Source organism: Perognathus longimembris, chromosome 4, assembly GCF_023159225.1.
Source record: "Perognathus longimembris pacificus isolate PPM17 chromosome 4, ASM2315922v1, whole genome shotgun sequence".
NCBI classification, from domain to species: Eukaryota; Metazoa; Chordata; class Mammalia; order Rodentia; family Heteromyidae; genus Perognathus; species Perognathus longimembris.
This window is the reverse complement of record NC_063164.1, coordinates 61,770,341-61,791,339: the sequence shown is the minus strand read 5'-3', so window position 1 is coordinate 61,791,339 and position 20,999 is coordinate 61,770,341. Positions and strand designations below refer to the sequence as shown.

Genomic DNA, 20,999 nt, shown 5'->3' with positions numbered 1-20,999 from the left:
ACTTTGTGCTTAGACTGAAGTCCCAATCATGTTATCTCTCTCTCTCTATGAATATATACACATATGCATACACATGCAAGTGTATACATATATATGTATGTATACACATATACACATGCATGCACATATACATATACACACATATATACCTGTATACACATATATACACCTGTATATACATACGTACATATAAACACATACATGTATATATATATGCAAATATTCCTAAATAAAAACAGTCTGTACTGAAGCATTTCAGGTAAAGTTCTCGCTCCTTTACTTCATCTATCATCTATGTATGTATGTGAGTATGTGTGTATGTATCTATTTATCTATCTATCCATCTATGTATGTATCCATACACAGATCAATTATATTCTCTCTATACACAAACATAGGCACAGAAGCATGCCAACTATATTTATTAATTTTCTGGCTCTTCAGGTGTCTAGCAAATTGCAAAAGCTGTGTTTAGAAGTATTATTATTCCATGGTAAGTACTTCACTCACAGGCTTATAAACAATACGGGATTTTTACCATTTTAATTCTCAGTGAATACTGACCACCTTCATTTGATGTTTGTTTGGCAATAAGATCACTGACTTGTTGGGTGCTGGTGGTTCACATATGTCATCCTAGCTACTCAAAGGGTTGAGATCTGACGATTGCAGTTAAAAGCCAGCCTGTGTCAGAAAGTTTATGAGACTATTTCCAATTAACCATCACCAGACCAGAAATGGAGCTGTCACTCAAAGTGGTAGAGTGCTAGCCTTGAGTAAAAAGAAAAGCTCAGGGATAGCACCCAGGTCTTGAGTTCAAGCCTTACAACGGACAAACAAAGTGTAAGAACACTGACTTGTGCCTCAATATTGTAGGACTGGTCCTTGAATAACCCTGACTGACCCAGCATGCCCCTTCTTGATTACAGTTCTCAGTAAGAATGTACTGAGAATGCAATTGTCCTTGTCTCTCCTAGGACCGGCTGTGCTGCATGGTTTTAGCCCAGTGACCCAAGTGGCAAGGTATAAAACCCAGAGAATAATGCTTTTGGAGTCCCTGAGCTGTGATTGGAAGTGGAGCATGTGCCCTAGGCAGCTTTTCTGAGCCTTGGGGAATGGGCTTGCTAAGATCCTAGGTGTCCATATCTTTTTGTGGTCCATCTGTAGAGAATAAAATTGCTTTCCTGTCTGAATGCTATGATCTCACTGGACTCAGACTCTGTCAACTGAATTTTTGCAAAATCTCTAGCTGAACCCTTACTAGTCAGGTGTTTAAAATTCTTTCCCAGTATTGATAACCAGTATATGGAGTTGCCCTCTTGGGATTGATACTGGTGCATGGCATTTTTGCTTAACAGACATCATTCTTCACAAGGAAGCCCCTTAAGTGTCACCAGAGTTCTGTCAATATTTGACTTAAAATTATTTGGACTGTAAGTGAAAAGAGGAAGAAAGGAAAATATTAATTAAGTACCTGCGGTGTGCTAGGCACTGTTCTGGAAAGTGCTATAATAAAGGAATTTGTGGTGCATGGATCACATCAAACTGCTGGTATTGTTGAGAGTGGTTAAGTAACCTTTATATCACCTTAAAGCAACTGGCAAGACCAGGCTGTGACTCCCAGTCCAAATAGCAGGGGTGAAAAGGCCATCTCTCTTCCCGCTCTGTTTTCTCCCGATTTTCAACTGGCTGTTTACACAGAGACATTGCCTTGAAATGTCTACAGTCCTTCACCTCCCAGCGACCACTCCTTCCTTGCACAACAACACAGCCACCACTGGAACCTACGATCAGAAAAAACAAGCACTTTAATATCAGGTGATTAAAACATTTTGTGCTCAGATGACAGCTCTTCAGAGTGCAGAATAACTGACATCTCTTAATGAAGCATCTGGAGAAGAACAATAAAGATGGAAAAGGATATTTTTATTGGCACAATGATCTCATTTCTTCCCATGTCTGGAGAAAAGAAGAAGGAAACATGAGAGAAAAGAAGCTATGAAGCCTGAAATTTGGACATTGTCTGCTTTGAGCTCAGAAAGCAAGTGATGGGAAAGTAGCAGTGGTTTCTACCTGGAGCCAAAATATCCCCAATAGCTTAGTGCTGTGCTTTGAAGTCCCATTGTGAACCATCAATTGAGACAAGTGCTCATCCTCTGAGACAGATTCCACAGGGGAAAATGCTTTCATGAATAATGGATTCAAGGTAGACTACAAGACACACAACAAAGAACAAAACCATAAGCCATAAACCATGGGAGAGTGGAGAGAATGAGATAAATTTTGAAATGATGGAAAAGCTCTGGGGGCAGAGACAGAGACAGATATTAAGGAAATAAGAAGGAAGGAAGGAAGCAAAGTACAGAGATTCTTTGTCCCTCCACATTCAGAGTATAGTGTGAAATATTGGGGAGGGGATAGATTTTTCAATTAGGGACAGATCTACTTCACTCCTGTGATTTCATGTGTATTGAACATTTGAACATGAAGTATGTTTTTCTTGGATACAATTTGTAAATTGAATTAAGCTTTGCAAAATCTATATAACTTATAAGATGGATAAATATGCATTTCAAATATCAGTGAAATGTAGTAGAAAACAATTCCATTCTAAAAATAGAATAAACATTGGATGAGAATGAAATTGCTTCCCCCTGATTTCAGGGTGACTATTTAACGAATTAAACTGACATTCAACCATCACAAAAATTTATGCATCTACATCTTTAGCTGTGCTGTATATTAGCTTTTACAAAGAGAGGACCAAATAAGCAAAAAAAAAACAACCCATCTTGGTTTAGTATGAAGTACAGATAAATAATCAATTGCAATAAAATAATATTAAAATGTGATAGAAAGGAGCATGTCTTGAGTTGTGGGAGAGACTGCAGAAGAGTTGATGGAAATTGCCTAGAGATATCTATCAGTAAAGGATTTGTGAGCAAGAGTATTTGAGCTAGGTTTTGAAGGATAGAAAAGGGGTATGGAGTTTTCAGGGTGAGCTTGTATAAAGCAAGTGGTAACGGAAGACGTATCTGAAGATTTGTGGCCTAGAAGTACTTTAAAGAAATGTAGTCATTTGGTAGTAGATACCTACCTTGCTTAATTTCCCTTCAGTAGTAATGGTTTCAGTTTTTAATTCTTTGTTTTATAGATATTTGGTAACTGACATTATCATTTTAACCATAGTCACTGAAAGATTGAAGCAAAGGAAAATAAAGTGTGAGAGCTAGAAGAAAGATGGGATGGAAATAACTAATGTTTGTGTCTTCAAGAGTCCTAGGTACACATCATGCCTTAGGTGCTGGACATGCTGGTGACAAGGCAGACTCTACCCATAGGAAGCTCACAGTGTGTGTGTGTGTGTGTGTGTGTGTGTGTGTGTGTGAAAGAGAGAGAGAGAGAGAGAGAAAATGTGTACATGCCCACATATGAATGCATCAAAGATCCACAAAGGTGAACATGTTCATAGAAGAGGAAACATGCTAATCATGGCTTCTTTTGAATAAGAGCAAATAGAAAGTAAGTCAAGAGAAAGTTGGTTCATACAAAATCCATCAGATACCTCCACTGACCAGGAACAGCTACTTAGTGCTGAAGATGGAAGGCTGAGGGGAGATGGACAATAGGGCGTATACTATGTGACTGCCTTTGTTATGAACAGTGCTTTGCAGACATGCTGAATGTAATTTAGGAACGAAGCTCAAAACCCAGCTGAGTCATAAGCAGCAGAGGAGATGTACATGATGAAGAGGAAAATGAATAGTATAGATTCACATGGAAGGTCCAAGCGGGATATACTTATGGATCTTCTCTACTTGAATGAGGAAGGAACAAAGCGCTTTTGTCTAAGGTCCTCTGGGGCATTCCAAGAAAACTTCCACTTGCTACAGAGAAAAGGTAGGGGAAGTCCTAGAAAGAACTTCTAACTTGAAACACGAAGTCTGGGATTCTAGTCCGGCATAAATATTGAGTAACTTGAAATTTGAATAGGTTAACTGATAACAATACAGCTTGTGGATTTGAATATATTCACAAGATATAGGGATGGTAATTCTTTCTCATATGAAATAACATGTTAGGAAGCACACTGTAAGCTAGGAAGATCTAAAAACAACTCCAAGAGGCTGCTATTTTGCTTATGGCCATTTTGATTACAAAAACTGGGATTTTTGTGACAGGAGTTCTGCCTGCATGTTCAGAGAATTTTCAAAAGGTTTGAATCAGCAAGTTTAAAATGTAATATACTTTTTTGTTGGTCTTGCATTTTTATCTCACTATGGTTTTAGATGCAGTAGGTCCAGCTCATCTTCATTAGTGAAGCAGGAGATGTTTGTGACTCAAGGAGACATGCAAAGTGTTCCAGGAGTGTTATTGGTATTTTAAAGCAGTTAATTTAATGGAACATTTGACCCAAATTTCAAAGTCTCAGCCCCAAAGAAGCAGTAAAGTGGTATAATAAAGAGAGGCAGGGCTAGGGGAGATATAAACTGAATTTATAAGCCAATTCATAGGGATGCTTGCAAAGCCAAATAATAAGAAGGGGGGGGGATAGGGGAAAAGCAAAGGCAGTTTTTCTCCCAGAGAAATTGTTCTTCTTTTTTAAATAACTTGCTTCCCATTGGAGAAAAATATTATTATCCATTTTTCCATGGTGAATATCGTATTTTGATGGATTTCTCCTTACCTCCTATTCCTCTTCATTTTTTCCCTGAAACATCAGTGGGAAAGCTTTAAGAAATTTGAATTTACTGTTCCAATCCTTTGCGCTTGACAAAGCTACCTAACTGTAGAAAATGAACTGAGCTGGGAAAGCCACCACCTTCAACCTCTCTGGTCAAGTACCAAAGTATAAACCAACTAATCAAACCAACTTATGGTGTTGGGTAGGAGGGAACATGCCAGGTCTCAGTGCCTGGGTATTTTATTTGAGACTGTATATTTATGTTCCTGTTTTCTGCAACAGCTTTATCAAAGGACAAAGGGGTAGATGGGATGCAGACTCTGATCATGAAGCACTGGACACTTAGATATGTTAAAATTGTAACCCTCTTGCACAGCGATTTGAAGTTTAGGGGAAAAAGTCATGAAAAAAGAAGTTCTAAACTGAGAACAGTTGTTAAATATCACAGTTAAATTTGACCCTCAACTAGCCCTGAAACAACACCTCATTTGTGCAAAAAAGAAAAGTAAAGTATGGTGATTTTAATGTTTACTAAAATATGACAGTTAATGATCAGTCACAAATCGTCTTTAATCACCATGATTGTAGGCAACAGGCCCATTATCAGAACTTTTAGATATGTAATTGTAAGACTGAATTAATTGTAAAGAACAAAAGATAAGGTAATAAAACCCAAAACCCAAACCAAAACATTCTCACCTCTCAAATCCTATACCCTCCTCAGCTTCCCTCTCCCTTTCCCTCTGTTTCTCCATAGGGAAAAATGAAGCTCCTCCAGAAAAGTTTGCATGGAGTATTGTACCCGTACCTGGCACAGTGCTGGACATTTTATTTGATATCAAAAGCTCTTTGAAGCAGGAGGAGTATCTACATTTTGCATATAGAAAAATTGAGGCAAAGGTTTAGTAGGCCACATAGTTAGTGATGATTTGACCCAGGGCTTGAAATTGGATTTATTTGAGTCTATTTGGGTTATAATATGATTCAAGAAATAGAAGCTAAATGAATGAATGGGTGAATGAATGAATGTGCCTTGAATTATGCTTCTCCTTTTCTTGTGGAGCTCTTTCTCATTTTCCTGGTCATGGGTCTCTCCCTGTGTGGCCACAGAATTTCCTTGAAGATAGACAATCACATTTTTACTCACAGGATTATGAAAAGGTAGGGAAATGTCCAAAGGGTGCTCATAACCAAGACTGAGCATGTTCTCATTATGAGGGAGCTCATTTCAGAAGTCTGAGGCATCTGAAGCTAAGTAGTGCTGTGTAGTTGTCTGCTGACCCGAGACAGGGATTTTAGTTCTTACTATGTACAGTATGCTCAGAAGCAAATAAATGTGACTTTCTGGACAGTTTTTCTTGTTCATTGACTCAAACAATTAGGGTCTAGGTGCCTTGGAGTTATCCCATACGAGAGCAATGCACCTCTTCTACTAGGTCTAGGAGCAGAACTGTGCCACAGAGACTGTTTCTTTTTCTCTATTTGACTCCTATGAAGCTCTCACATAACTTGGAGAAGCTTTTGTAATATCTTAGGAAGTACAGATTCACCCATTTGCTTTCCCATAGGGCAGCCTCCACTTTTATGCAATCTTTAATCTAAGTACAAAGAAAATTTCAGTTTTCACACATTAGGTTCCCTCTTATCATCTTTCCCTTTGATCAGTGGCAGTGGTTAGTGTGGATCAAAATCATTTTTCCTGTTTCACCTGAATATTTTACTTCTCTCAAAATACTAAAGGTCACATAGCACCTTTGTTGTATTAAAAAATTTTTAAAAAACAGCAGAATTTCCTGGTGTTGTGAGAATGGAGACTTTTGGCATGAAAAAAAGAAATACAGATAAAAGACAGGTTAAGTAAAGACCTTGTACTGCTGAATTTGAATTGAAAGTACCAATTTGAACTGAAAAAAGCATTTCCTTTTACACACATACACACATACACACACATGCACACATGCACTCGCACTCATGCACACACAGACACCTTAGATCTACTGAAATGGCCTAGAAACAAGAACAAATCCCCAAACAGTAAGCTCACATATACCAAGACTATGTGTGGAAATAATGCCATTTCCCATAAAACAAGATCAGCCATCTTAAGCATCTTAAGTTTGGAGTAGAAATTTACATCTTGTTATTCCAGAGAGCAAAGACAATATTACCACATCAGAAGGACCAGGAATGTAGTTTTTGAGGAAATTACCCCCACAAAGATGGAGCAATTTGAGATTAAAAAGGTTAGTTACAATGGGTAAATAGGTTTAAAATGTTTGCCTCACAGTCAGCTTTAAAAAAAAATCAACAAAATCCATCCTCTAATTGATGACTGTTGGAGGGTGCCAATGAAGAAATAATCATTTGGGGATTGCATTAAGTATTTATTCTGGCTTTACCATAAAACTATACCACAACATAACTGAAATATTGATCTAGAAGAACAACTCCCAATAAAAGCATTCCAGCTGTATATTAATAAGCCCCTAGGTTAGGCGCATAGCTCAAGATGGTAGAACACTTGCCCTAGGTTCAATCCTCAGCACTACACAAAAGGAAAAAAAAAAAGCATTTAATGAATCAATGGGTCTGTGAGTTGTGATGATCACTAGTGGCTGCTAATACCACTGAAATAGAGAAACATTATTTACCTCCAGACAGAATAAATAGCTATCTAAGAAATAATCTTTCTAAAAACAAAGTAAAGCCTGATTTTGATGAAGTCTCAGATTCTAACTTTTAAGAGTAAACATGTTGATTTTAGAGAAAATAAAAAAAGGATCAAATTAGGCATTATAATAGGGGTTCCATCAACCAAGTGTAAACATGAGCAAGATTATAAGATGAATAGTCCATTTAAATCTACAAATAAATTTTAATGGAGGAGGTGGTAAATCTAGACAAAACAATTTTGGAGATCTGCAAGCTAGCCATTTGCAATATGAACCTTATAACTATAATATTTGTGGGTCCCTTAGAAATTTTAGCATTTATGATATTATAGAATTATAGTTAATCACTTTCATTTCACTGGTTGCATTATCATGTTTTTAACAAATAAGTCATTATATTTTTGGGGAACAATACATAGCATCTGTGGATGAAACAAAATGAAGCCTGGGTTTTGTTGTGAGAAAATATGGATAGGAGGTGGTGGGATAGCTGAAACTAGATTTGTCATGATCTTATAATGGCTGACACTTGGTGGTTCATTAAACCAGTTGATAAACATAATAGAAAGTAAAAACGGCAGAACTGTGATTCTATCACAGACTATGTCTTTTGTGAGTATGACATAATGATATTCTTGGCTGAGTTTATCAAAGGCTGCAGGCTTCCTGTCCAGTGGTCAATTCATATAGTCAGTTTATGCTGGATTAAGATTCTGACATGGGGCTCAAGCTAATGGATTCTTTTGTGACAGGCAGGGGAGGAAAATGTGATTTAGGGTGGTGTTTCTACAAGCTGTAATTTAAAAGCAAAAGGGAAACGCAGAGGCTTTTATATTGCTATTTTCTTCAAACAGATTTACATTTTCATCTTATTCAGAGACAATTTACTCAGTGTCAATCAGCATGAGCAGCCAAACTGAGCACTGGGGCATCATTTTTGCTTCAGGGAAAAGAGAAAAAGAGTAGTGCCACTCAAATAAATTACAGCAGGAACTTATGAATGACAAGAAGCTCTGCTTCATTTCCCGATTTTAGACATCTAAATATGCCCCAAGGAAGTTAACATTAAAAACCCAAAATTTTGTCTACTCAAAATGTATTAATTTATTTTGACAGGCCTAGACATTTCTCACAAAATTCCACAGTAGACAGAAATGATACCTGAGAATTTTATTCTATTTTTCTATTTTATTATATTTTTTAGTACTGTGATACAGAATGTCACTAACTCTCTGTAGCTTAATACTATTCATGTATTTGTGGAACAAGAAGATCATTCCATTGCGTGAATTGTGGTGCTTCTTATTTTAGACCTATATGAAGTTCACCAGTTTCTAGAAACATTTCATAAACAAACATGTCTGAAGTTGACTTCGCAAACACCTTTAAGAAATAGAACTATTTTTTGATACAAAGTTTCATGACTTAAATTTAGCTCAGGGCTGAACTAAAATCTGTGCGCATGCTTCCTCAGCCTCCCAGATTCTGGGATTACAGGTGTGTGCCACCTCACCCAGTTTAAAAAGTAGGGTTAGAAAGAAAGAAGATAAATATTTTTAGACAGCTGTGTGAAGTTCTCAGAAAATTATGTGACAAGTATGCTATCCAATCACCCCACTATAGAGCTCACACATCACAATGCACATTTGTTACAATTGATGAACCTACAGTGACATAAAATACCTCTCACTTCTATGATTCATCTCATTTGTATAGAAGAAAAAGCATCATTTATAAGTACATAATTTATACATATTTACTTGACATGTTTCTCTTTAGGTACATTTTGATGCTGTTACTTTCAATATACTTTTTGTCTGACAGAACAAATGAGCAAAATAAAAGCTTTTACTTTACTCTTACTTATTCATTCTCCTGTGCTCTTTCATATGTTTTAATCAGAGTTTCTGAATGATTTACCTTCTTCCAAAGAACTTCACTTAAAATTTCTTTCAATGTAAGTCTACTGACAACAAATTCCTTCAATTTTATTTGAGGAATAAAATCATTACTTCTCTTCATTTTTTTTAAAGGACAATTTCCACAAAATACAGAATTCTCAGTTTTTTCTATTAACATTTTCAATATTTCATACTACCCTTTACTTGTTTGCACAGTTTCTGAGAAGACTGTAATCTTCATCTTTCCTCCTTTGTAAGCATAGGTAAATGTTTTTCCCCAATTGGTTTCTTTCAGAATGTTTTATTTGTGTTTTTTTTCCCTCTGAAGTTTGAATATCATGTTTCTAGGATGGAAGGCATTTATGTTACTTGGAGTTCTCTGAGCTTCCTGGATTTGTGCTTTGGTATCTCACATTGATTAGGGGGAAAAAATCTTAAATATTGCTTTTGTTCCTTTTTGACCACAGTTCTCTATAGACTTGAAAATAATTGTTAGAACTTTTTAGCTCTTGTTATTTTCATGGTACTGCCTCTTTTAAACTTCTTACACAATGGACTGTGAAGTAGTTTTCAAAAAGTACAGATGTTTAAATCATTCTTCAACAGAGATAATATAGATAGGCTTTCTTTGTTTTCTCACTCTCTTCTTTAGTTTAACTTCAGGAGGTATAAAGCTTAAAAAAACCCAAACATTTAAAGCCACTTTTAAGTGTGGATAAAACGTAAGTGTAATCAACAGTCACCCCCCTCCCTTTGAGTTCTATGATTTTCCAGGTGTTCATGTTGGTTGCTGGTTCTGCACTGAGGAAATCCTAACAGGTGAACCATGGTATTCTATGTAGCTTTTTGCAAAATCCTACAAATGCTTTCTCTTCTATAAGAAAAGTGGGTACTTACTATTTACAGTGCAGCAGGACTATGTAATATTTCATTAATCTTCACAATGATTCTGGGGGGTAGATACATACCATCCCTATCTTAATGATGACGAAATAAATGTGGTAAGATTAGATAACGTCCATGAATTATGTGGCTGGGATTTTAACTTGATTCTGTCTTCAGATGAGTACTCTTTACACACAGGCTGTTCTGAAGTGCAGTATCTTACTGCGGTGCTAGAGATAGAGTCCCAGCCTTATGCATGCTCAGCAAGTACTCTGGTCACTGAGCTTTATCCACAACATCATAATTCCAGGCCTGATACTTTCTTGATCATGAACCTTTCATAGCTTCTACACCTAAGAAATAAGTGAAATCTCCTTAGCATATAATCTGAAACTAGGTTTTAATATACCTTGCTGGCCTTATCTTTTAGAACTTCATATATCTTTATATCTAGTTACGTAGAACTACTAAGATCGCTCAAAGCTGCTCAGTGTTTTGTTGGCTCCATATATTTGTTCATACATAGAAAATTATTTTTTCTTATTATAGTAAGCAAATCCTACTGTATTTCAAACTCCAGGGGAAAGGGTACTTCCTCTTTAAACTTCTATGTTAACGCTTTTGGGAATTGACCCTCCCTCTCTTCACTGTTAAAACAATTTTATTTTGTATTTCTTACAATATTTCTCACATATTTGACTATTTCTAGGACTTGAATATAGGTTTCCACCCAAAATTCACAAATTGGTGACATCCAAAATATTGGTGGATAGATATGACATTCAAAATATTGATGGATAGATATTGATGTGGAAAGTTTTATAGCGGATTGTGAAACAGAAAGGCAAATAATTGGAACATGTAATTTAAAACTACACATATGTACATGTGTGCAAATGTACAGACAACACTAGCAGGACCACATGCAACAGTTAACAGTAGTTATCCTGAGAAGGACCTGTGATACTGTTGGGGAAATGAAAAGAAGGACATAGTAGAGGACTCCCGCATTTTTCTTAGTGAATATCTTTATACTAAGACCTTGCATGTGATATCTATATCTATAGATACAGATATAGAGTCATACCAACCAGGAAAACATTAACAGTGAAATAGGAGTGGTTAATCTATCTAGAACAACATAATGGACACAGTCTGGGCAAAAGTGAGAGTATATAGTCTCATTATCTATATTGAGAATCCGTTTGCAGTTTAATTATTTCATTTCAAAAGCCTGTGACATTGCCAACTTTTGCTTGGAGCAGAAATTAAGAAACTACTTTGCACAAGATTTTTATAATTATGAGAAAGAAGATATTCAAAAATCCACACTAGTTTTGAATATCTTGAAGTGAGGTTCTAACTACCAGCCAGGTAAAAGCTAACTTTACCTCAGCATATAGAACTCTAAAGATGGGGGATCATTTTGTACAGAGTTTAGGTCTTGCTTCTCTATCACATTTCCTCCAGATGCAGACAAACAGGTCATTTATTGTCTGCTGCCTGTTGGTGTAGCCCTGAGTGGAGTTCCTTAGAACAGCACAAGATCACAGTATCCAAATGAATGTACCCTGAGGCAAAGGGGGAGAGTTTGGTCTAAGATGTCTAAGTTTAACACAAGAATCTAAAGATTTTCTACACTTGTTCTAGTGTGCTTTGTGCTGAAGCTATTAGTTTCTCTGGATTTAGCCAACTTGACCTACATGCATGTATTAGGACCCAAGGCTAAGCACATGAGAATAAACGAGGTGTTGACTTTATAACCTGGTGAAGGAACAATAGAATTCCAAAGGAGAGGAAGACAGATCAACAAGAGCCAATTCCACTGCAAAGCTACAGGCAGTGACTGAAAAATGATTAGATTGGCTTGGACTAGTATAGTTTTCACTGTGCTTAGAGTTGTTTAGACTGAGTAATGCTGTGTGAATCTTGGATACTGGGGAAAGTCAGGGAGGAAGAAGGCTTGAGGAACAAAAATCTCGGTTTCCTGTTAATAAAGGCAAGTACGATTTTAAGTAGTGAGTGTAAACCTCAAAATTTCCAAATAATTCATGTAAACTATAATAATAAAAAAAAAGCCTGGCCAGGTGTCTGTAGCTCACCCCTATAATCCTAGCTACTCAGCAGGCTGATATCTGAGGATCACTGTTTGAAGCCAGCTTGGGCAGGAAAGTCCATGAAACTCTTAACTTCAATTAACCACCAAAAAGCTGGAAATGGAGCTGTGGCTCAGTGGTAGAGTGCTTCCCTTGAGCACAAAAACTCAGGGACAGCACACAGACCCTAAGTTTAAGCCCTGAGACTGACAAACACACACACACACACACACACACACACACACACACACACACACACACACACACACTAACCAGCCATATCTCACCCCTGCAACCCTTGGTGATGATTGTACTTAATGCAGGCATTGAGCAAACATTAGGGAAGATTAAAAGAAGATGACCCAAAAGTGGAGGGAATGCTGGGCAAGAAATCAGAGCACAAACTGAGGAGACCTAGAGTTCTCCCTACTCACTGGGCTGATGTGTATTCCAGTGTGTGTACTGCACAGGCTCAGGCCTCTGCCCTGCAGCCTTCCACGTATATTCTCCTGTATCATTTTGGTCTTGGAGACCTATCCAAAAATAGCTGTCTTTTGTATTCACCACACTACTGATCATACTGGTAATAAAAGCCTGTTCAAACCTAGAAAACAGAAAAAAAAAGAAATAGTTATATTAAGTTTCTGGCTGATAAAAATTCATTAAAATATAATGAAGTATACAGTGTAAACAATTCTTGTTTAAGTCTTTAGAACACAAAGCAGAAAAACACACAAAGACCCTTACATTACTAATAAATGCCAAATGTCAGTGTAATTCCCAGAAATGTATGAATAAGGAAGATTTCATTCTTAGAGACATAAATTTCATAATTGTTTCAATAAATAGTCAAGCTCAGGCTTCACAGTGTAGGTGGTAATGTCCACATACCCAACAATACAGTATTTTGCAGTAAGATGTGGCCTATTTTGTAACTGGCCATGGGCCATGCACAATATGAGGGTGTGCATGGGTTGGGGGCTAGCAGCAGCAGGAGGAAAGACACCACGCTTTTCTGAATGAGCATCCACCACTCCAGAGTCCAAGTGAATCCACACACCACATTTGCTTAGTGAGAAAGCAATTTTGAGTCTTCCTGATCAGTTTATCCTCCTGAGGCATATGAAGTCCTTGGCAACATGTTCAAATGTGTGTGCTTATCAAGAGAATAAATTTAAACCCAAGTTGCCAATCCAAGGTAGTATACCCAGTAGCACTTCTCCTAAACACCTGAATGAACTTAGTGTTCAGTGATCATTGGTCATGCTCTCTTCCCATCATGAACACATGGACAGTAGAATCTAGTGACCTTGTGTATATGCTTCCACATGCGCACCTAGTAAGAGAAACCTGAGTACTGAAATTGAACTTGCATTACATTTAAAACTAAGGGGCTGGGGATATAGCCTAGTGGCAAGAGTGCCTGCCTCGGATACACGAGGCCCTAGGTTCGATTCCCCAGCACCACATATACAGAAAACGGCCAGAAGCGGCGCTGTGGCTCAAGTGGCAGAGTGCTAGCCTTGAGCGGGAAGAAGCCAGGGACAGTGCTCAGGCCCTGAGTCCAAGGCCCAGGACTGGCCAAAAAACCAAAAAAAAACAAAAAAACAAATAAAACTAAGGCTGAAACCATCTTGAGAAACCTCGTTCAGAACACAATCAAGTAAGTAGAAGTCTGACTTCTGAGCAGATCTGCTGAGTCAATGAGAAATGCAAGGGCTGATGAAATAGCCCAGGAAACCTAAAGGACGTTAGAGCAAAATTCAAGATCTAAAGATCTAAGACAAATTAGGTCTTTAAAATACACTTTGGAGGCTGGGAATGTGGCTTAGTGGTAGAGTGCTTGCCTAGCATGCACAAAGCCCTGGGTTCGATTCCTCAGCACCACATAAACAGATAAAGCCGAAAGTGCCACTGTGGCTCAAGAGGTAGAGTGCTAGCCTTGAGAAAAAAAAAATAAATAAAATACACTTTGGATTACTTTGGTTATCATGTATTCCTAACTTGCTAAGGGAAGCAGAAGCAAGGGGATAAGTTAAAAATAGAGGAATTTCAAAGGAAACATGGGAGGGAAAGAGAAAAGAATAACAAGTAACAATGTAAGTGCTTCAGAGTCATCACTAATAAAAGTAACCACAGGCATCTATACAATCATCTTTGAGGGCATATGGGTTTCATCATAGTTTAGTTAAGTATTTTCTGCATTCTTTCAGCAGTCCAAAAGGGCACACATTTGAAATTGGGAATATTTTTAAAACCACATTGCTGGGTTAAAACTTTACATACATCTGCTTCAGAATGAAAGCATATAAAGCAAAAGACTGCCTACATACCTCTTGTATGTTTCCTTACTCTTTCTTGGTTGGCTCATGGTCTCATAACCTATGATTTGCTTTATTGATGCTCAATGAAGCAGAGTAGCATGGCTATTGTCCCCACCTGGTGCCTAAAATTGGAGTGTTGGAGGCCAGCTAGGCACTGCACCACAGGTGTAATGGACAGGATCATTGTTGACAGTGATGGTGCTAGACTCAGTGGGCTGGTTCTTCCATTACTTTCTATTACAGCAATTATCTGATAATACAGCAAAATTACCTTGAATGCAAACTTGGTTATCTTCATGACCACAATTGCTTCTTTCCTCTCTTGGTTAACGACTTATTTAGTCCATTCTGATTGGGTATTTTGTGTCAATTTGAAACAACAGAAACCTGCTCTTTTGAGTTGTTAGTGTATTTTTTTTTGTTTGTCAGTCCTGGGGCTTGAACTCGGGGCCTGAACACTATCCCTGGCTTCTTTCTGCTCAAGGCTAGCACTGTACCACTTGCGCCAAAGCACCACTTCTGGACTTTTCTGTTTATGTGGTGCTGAGGAATCAAACCCAGGGCTTCATGAATGCTAGGCAAATACTCTACTGCTAAGCCACATTCCCAGCTCCTTGTTAGTGTATTTTTAAGTAGCATGTATAATATTCATACATTAAATTTGCAAAACTTCAAAACAAAACTCAAATTTTCTTAGTCCCATTTACAAGGTAGCAAGATTAGCAAAGAAGTTAGGCAAATGGGTATTTATTCTAAATATCACTGAAAAATTAAGTCTCATTAATGGTTTAAGATCTCTTATGTATTTCCAGCTGGCAAAGAAAGTAGAGAATATTTTACACTTTTTACTATTTTCAACCATTGAAAGATTTATGAAAACTCAACTCTAAAATCTAAAAGATGACCATGTAAAGGCTTTTCTGGGTAGAGAAGAGGACTGGTCAGAAGAGACAAGAAAGTACTGTCATTTAAAATTCTATGTTCTGGTACTTTACTTGAACTCGTCCCAATTAGAATGCTTTTATTGTATAATTTTAAGGAAGATAACTATTTTGTGCCAGTACTGGGGCTTGAACTCTGAGCCTGGGTACAATCCTTTAGCTTTACTAGACAAAATTCTACCACTTGAGCTACAGTTGTTTTTTTCTTTTAAGCTTTTATTGTCAAACGGATGTACAGAGAGGTTGCAGTTTCATTGAGCTACAATTTTATGTGCAGTTTTTTGGTAGTTAATTGAAGGTAAGAGTCTCATGGACTGCCAGGTACTGGTGGCTCAGACATGTAATCATAGCTAATCAGGAAGCTGAGATCTGATGATAACAACTCAAAGCCAGCCTGGGAAGCAAAGTCCCTGAGACTTGTATCTCCAATTAGCCACCATAAAACTGGAAGTGGAGCTGTTATGGAGCAAAAAAACTCAGGGACAGTGCCTATGGCTCTAGGTTCAAGTCCTATGACTGCCATAAAGGCCTCATGGACTTTCCTGCCAGGCTGACTCTGAACTGTGATTCTCAGATCTCAAATTCCTAAGTAGCTATGGTTACTGGCATGATTCATTAGCACCTAGTTACTAAAATGTATCTTAAGGAAGAGAGTTAATTGCATCACACACACACACACACACACACACACACACACACACACTCATACACCTGTTAGGATTAATATATGAATTCAGCAAAGCTACCAGATACAAAATCAATATACAAAGATGAGATTGCATTTCTCTCCTAAAAATGAGAAATCCATGGGGCTGGGAATATGGCCTACTGGAAAGAGTGCTTGCCTTGTATACACAAAGCCCTGGGTTCAATTCCCCAGCACCACATATATAGAAAATGGCCAGAAGTGGCGCTGTGGCTCAAGTGGCAGAGTGCTAGCCTTCAGCAAAAAAATAAATAAAAAATAAAAAAGAAGAAGCCAGGGACAGTGCTCAGGCCCTGAGTCCAAGGCCAAGGCTGGCAAAATAAATAAATAAATAAATAAATAAATAAATAAATAAATAAATAAATAAATAAAAAAAAATTAAAAAAATGAGAAATCCAGACTAAGAAATTAATTTCACTTATAATAGCATCAAAAAGAATTAAATACTTAGCAATAAAGTTAAGCAAAAAGGAGGAAGGCTTTTTTTTTCCCCCCAGTCCCGGGACTTGAACTCAGGGCCTGAACACTGTCCCTGGCTTCTTTTTGCTCAAGGCTAGCACTCTGCCACTTGAACTATAGTGCCACTTCTGGCTTTTTCTATATATGTGGTGCTGAGGAATCGAACCCATGTATGTGAGGCAAGCACTTGACCACTAGGCCATATTCCCAGCCACAAAGAGGAAGTCTTATGCACTAAAACCTGTAAAACACAGATGAAAGAGATTAAAGACACAAATAGAAAGCTATCCAGTGTTCCTGGTTTGGAAGTCTATTATTAAGATTCTTATTCAATGCCATCCCTTTCAAATTCTCAATGATATTTCTTGCAGAAATAGAAAATTTAAATTAGAAAATTTGTGGAATTTTAAGGGACCTTGAATAGTCATAATAACCACAAAAGAAGAAAACTTAGTGGAAAAACTTCATGACATTGAGTTTGGCAATGATGTCTTGGATATGAAATTAAAAGCACAGGCAGTACAATAACGAATGGATAACTTGGACATCACCAACATGAAACGCTTTGCTCACAAAAGAACACTAACAGCAGTGAAAATGTAGCCCACAAAATTGGAGAAAATATTTGCAAATAATGTATCTGATAAGGAATTAATATACAGATATATGAAGACCTATGACTCAACAACAGAAAAATGAACATACTCAATTAAAAATGGGAAACAGAGTTGAACTGAAATCTTTATAAAGAATTTATACAATGGACAAAAAGAACATGAAAACATTCTGGTCACTAAGAGAAACACAAACCAAAGTGACCATGAGATACCAAGTCACACCCAAGAAGATGGGCTATTAGCAAAATGAAAATGACAAGAAAATAACAAGTATTAGCAGAATATAGAGACGCTGGAATCTCATGCATTTCTGGTGGGAATGTAAAGTGACACAGCTACCATGGGAAATAGTTCATCATGGCAGTTCATCAGAAAACTCAAATGGAATTATTATGACCTAGTAATTCCACTTCTAAGTATAGAAGCAAAGAATTAAAACCAAGAAGTTGTGGCATTATTCACAATAGTCCACAGATGGAAAAATAGATAATAAAATGTAGTATATTTATATAATGGAAAGTCTCTCTCCTCTGTTTGTCTCAATGTACCTCTGTCTTCTCTTCCTCCTTTTGTTCTCCTTCTTTCCTCCTCCTCCTGCTCCTCCTCCTCCTTCCCTCCTCCTCCTCCTCCTCTTCCCCTCCTCCTCCCCTCCTCCTCCTCCTCCTCCTCCCCCTCCTCCTCCTTCTTCTTCCTCTTCTTCTCTCTCTTTCTGTCTTTCCCTCCCTCCCTCCCTCCCTCCCTCCCTCCCTCCCTCCCTCCCTCCCTCCCTCCCTCCCTCCCTCCCTCCCTCCCTCCCTCCTTATTCTCTCTCTTTTGTTGTTTCTGAGATAAGTTCTTACTCTGTAGTCTAGGCTAGGCTTGGATTCACAATCCTTCTAACTCACCTTTCCAAATGCTACTGAGATTACAGGCATGTAGCATTGTACCTAATATACAATGGCATTTTTTTTTTTTTTTGGTATTACTGGGGTTTTAACTCAGGGCCTCATACTTGCTAGGCTGGTACTCTACCATTTGAGGCACACCTCCAGCTCTGTCTTTTGCGAGTTTTTTTTTTTAAATCAAGTCTTGCAAATTTTCCTTCCCAGGCTTGAGTTGAACCATTATCTTTCTGCTCTCAGCCTTCTAAGTAGCTAGTATGACAAGTGTGAAATACTTAGAAGCTACAATGGGATCTTAACCAGCCTTCAAAGGAAAGAAATATTGACATATGTTGTAATGTGGACAAACTGAAGACATGCTAGATGAAATAAGTCAGAAACAAAAAGGCAAATTCTTTTTTATTCTACTTACATCTACTATCTAGAGTAGTCAACACTGAACAGTGGTTGTTAGGAGCTGGGGGAGGGAAGAACGAGGAGTTAGTTCCTAATGAGTACAGACTTTCAGTTTGGGAAGAAGAGAAAGTTGTAGCACTGGATGGTAATTGTATATACACAGCCATGTGGATGCACTTACCACCATTCTACATTTGAAAATGACAAAAATGCTAAAGTTTAGTATATATAGTCTCTCTATATATAACCACAATAAAAAAGTTAACTGTGAAAATGTTTTTGGATATGTGGCAATAGCATGAAAGTGACAGAATGATAGAGTTTGAAAACAATCCACATTTCAGATTAGGAGAATATGAGATATTGCAGAATTTTTTCTTGGCAAAATTCACAGAAGTAAATGTCATTTGTACCAGATTTTCCATGACTGATTATTTCAAGATTTAGATATGTATACATTTAGACAATTATCCATGGTAACTCTGGACAGTTTTACATTTCTGCTCTGGAAGCAACGTGGCCAGGCTTGAAAAGTTTTCTAACAGAAGGTCAACCAAGAAAATTGTGCTACTTACCAATAAGGGTCTGCTTTTCTTCTCTCCCCACCCTCCTGCAAAGTGTTAAAAAGTCCTAGACCAGTAGCAGTTGTCTGATAACAAAAGAAATAAGTAATTTGTAGCAGGTGGTTCTAATTGTGCCCATCAAACCTGTCACTCCATTGTGCAGAACAGTGGAAAATCAGTTAGCAACTATAAGCCTGGATGTGGAGAGTGACAGCAGAGTCTGAACTCAAACAGGAAATCAGTAATAAAAGAAAATGATCACCAAGGCTGCTAGTGGATGCTTCTGGGTATGAGGAGACTTTCTATCTACTGCCTGGCCTTTTCAGACAAAAGACACCACTGGAGAACATTCCAACATGAATTGTCACTCAGAAGAGCATTTCTTCCCTGTGGGGCCTGAATGAGTGAAATCAAGACCATGCTGACCTTCTTTTCCTCAAATGGAGCCCTGTGGTTGAGTTACTGCTTTGGATGCAGTCATCGCTGTGGATTGGTGTGCCTGGTGCTAACTGCCTTGGAGAGACACCACACTACTGGTTTTATGGAATCCTGCAGGTGTGGTGGTTACTGGGTGCGTGCTGGCACAGAGTAGGTGGCCCTGGGTGCCTTGAGATTACCTAAGCTGTAGTTCTGCCTTTGAGTGGGACTATACATGAGTGTTGGTGACTGAACAGTTTATCAAAGAAAAAGTTCAAAGTGTACATTGTCTCATCACCCGTTTTGGAGAAATAAAATAGATTTTTTTTGTGCCTGATACTACCATTTGTATGAGCCCCCAAAGCACAGGACCAAGAGGAAGCCTGTGACTCTGCCTTAGTCTGGACCACTTGGGCACTATTAGCATCTACAATGTTGCTTGGAGCATATTTGGGTATCCTGTGTTCTCCCTTCCCTACTTGTTTCATGCTGCTGTTCTATGTCAGCTAGTGTGCCACACAGGCTCTAGAAATTACACCAAACCTTTTATTTCTTCCATGTAGCATGTCAGTGTTTAATATGGTGCTTCTTGCAAAATACATAATAAATAATGTTCAATAAACTCTTGGCTATTAATGTTTGTTTGGTCAGATAATATATGCAAAGCAATTAACTCTGTGTCAGGTATGTGGCAGGCACTCAATGAATATTAATTGGAAGAAGAAAAGAAAGAATGAGACATAAAAATAGATGAAATAACAAGACTTCTTTTCTTCAGTGTAAAACATAATTAAATCATAATTGAAAAGACCACAGACTCATTGGAAAGGCTCCTGTTACATCTTGCATGGATTTGTGTCTGGGGGATTTCTAACCTGTGCTCTGGGAAACTTTGAGATGGCCCAGTAAGCCAAGGAGTATTAAAAAACCAATTTACCTAGGCCATAGCTCTACTTTAGATTCCAACTATACATGACTGTTGGATGCTGAACACAGTTATTTTGTGAACACAAAATCTGAAGTGTTTGTAGCATTCCCTTATGTCTAGTTTGTAGAAATGAAACACATGTGTAGCACACCCACACTTTTTATTATTTATATGTATACTGGCAGCTCTACCTGGGAGGGAAAAAAGCAGATCTAAAAACAATGCTGAGGTCCACCAAAGGTAGTTTTTTTTTTTTTTTTGGCCAGTCCTGGGGCTTGGACTCAGGGCCTGAGCACTGTCCCTGGCTTCTTTTTGCTCAAGGCTAGCACTCTGTCACTTGAGCCACAGCGCCACTTCTGGCCCGTTTTCTGTATATGTGGTGCTGGGGACTTGAACCCAGGGCCTCATGTATACAAGGCAAGCACTCTTGCCACTAGGCCATATCCCCAGCCCCCACCAAAGGTAGTTCTGTGCCCCAAAGAAGGCCATGTATGTAGTCCATCAAGTGAAGTCAATCTATTCCTCTGTG

The 20,999-nt window shown here is 38.0% G+C and overlaps 1 protein-coding gene across 2 annotated transcripts in view; it reads right to left on the bottom strand.

Moving 5' to 3' along the window:
* The window catches only part of Pla2r1 (phospholipase A2 receptor 1), a 122,004-nt gene that overhangs the window by 51,779 nt on the left and 49,226 nt on the right, over positions 1 to 20,999 (bottom strand). For both annotated transcript variants that reach the window (XM_048345356.1, XM_048345357.1), the window contains 2 exons: positions 12,673 to 12,842; positions 1,588 to 1,784 (listed from right to left, as the gene is read on the bottom strand). In XM_048345356.1, the coding sequence (XP_048201313.1) occupies positions 1,588 to 1,784; positions 12,673 to 12,842 (367 nt within the window). The remainder of the gene's footprint in view (positions 1 to 1,587; positions 1,785 to 12,672; positions 12,843 to 20,999) is intronic.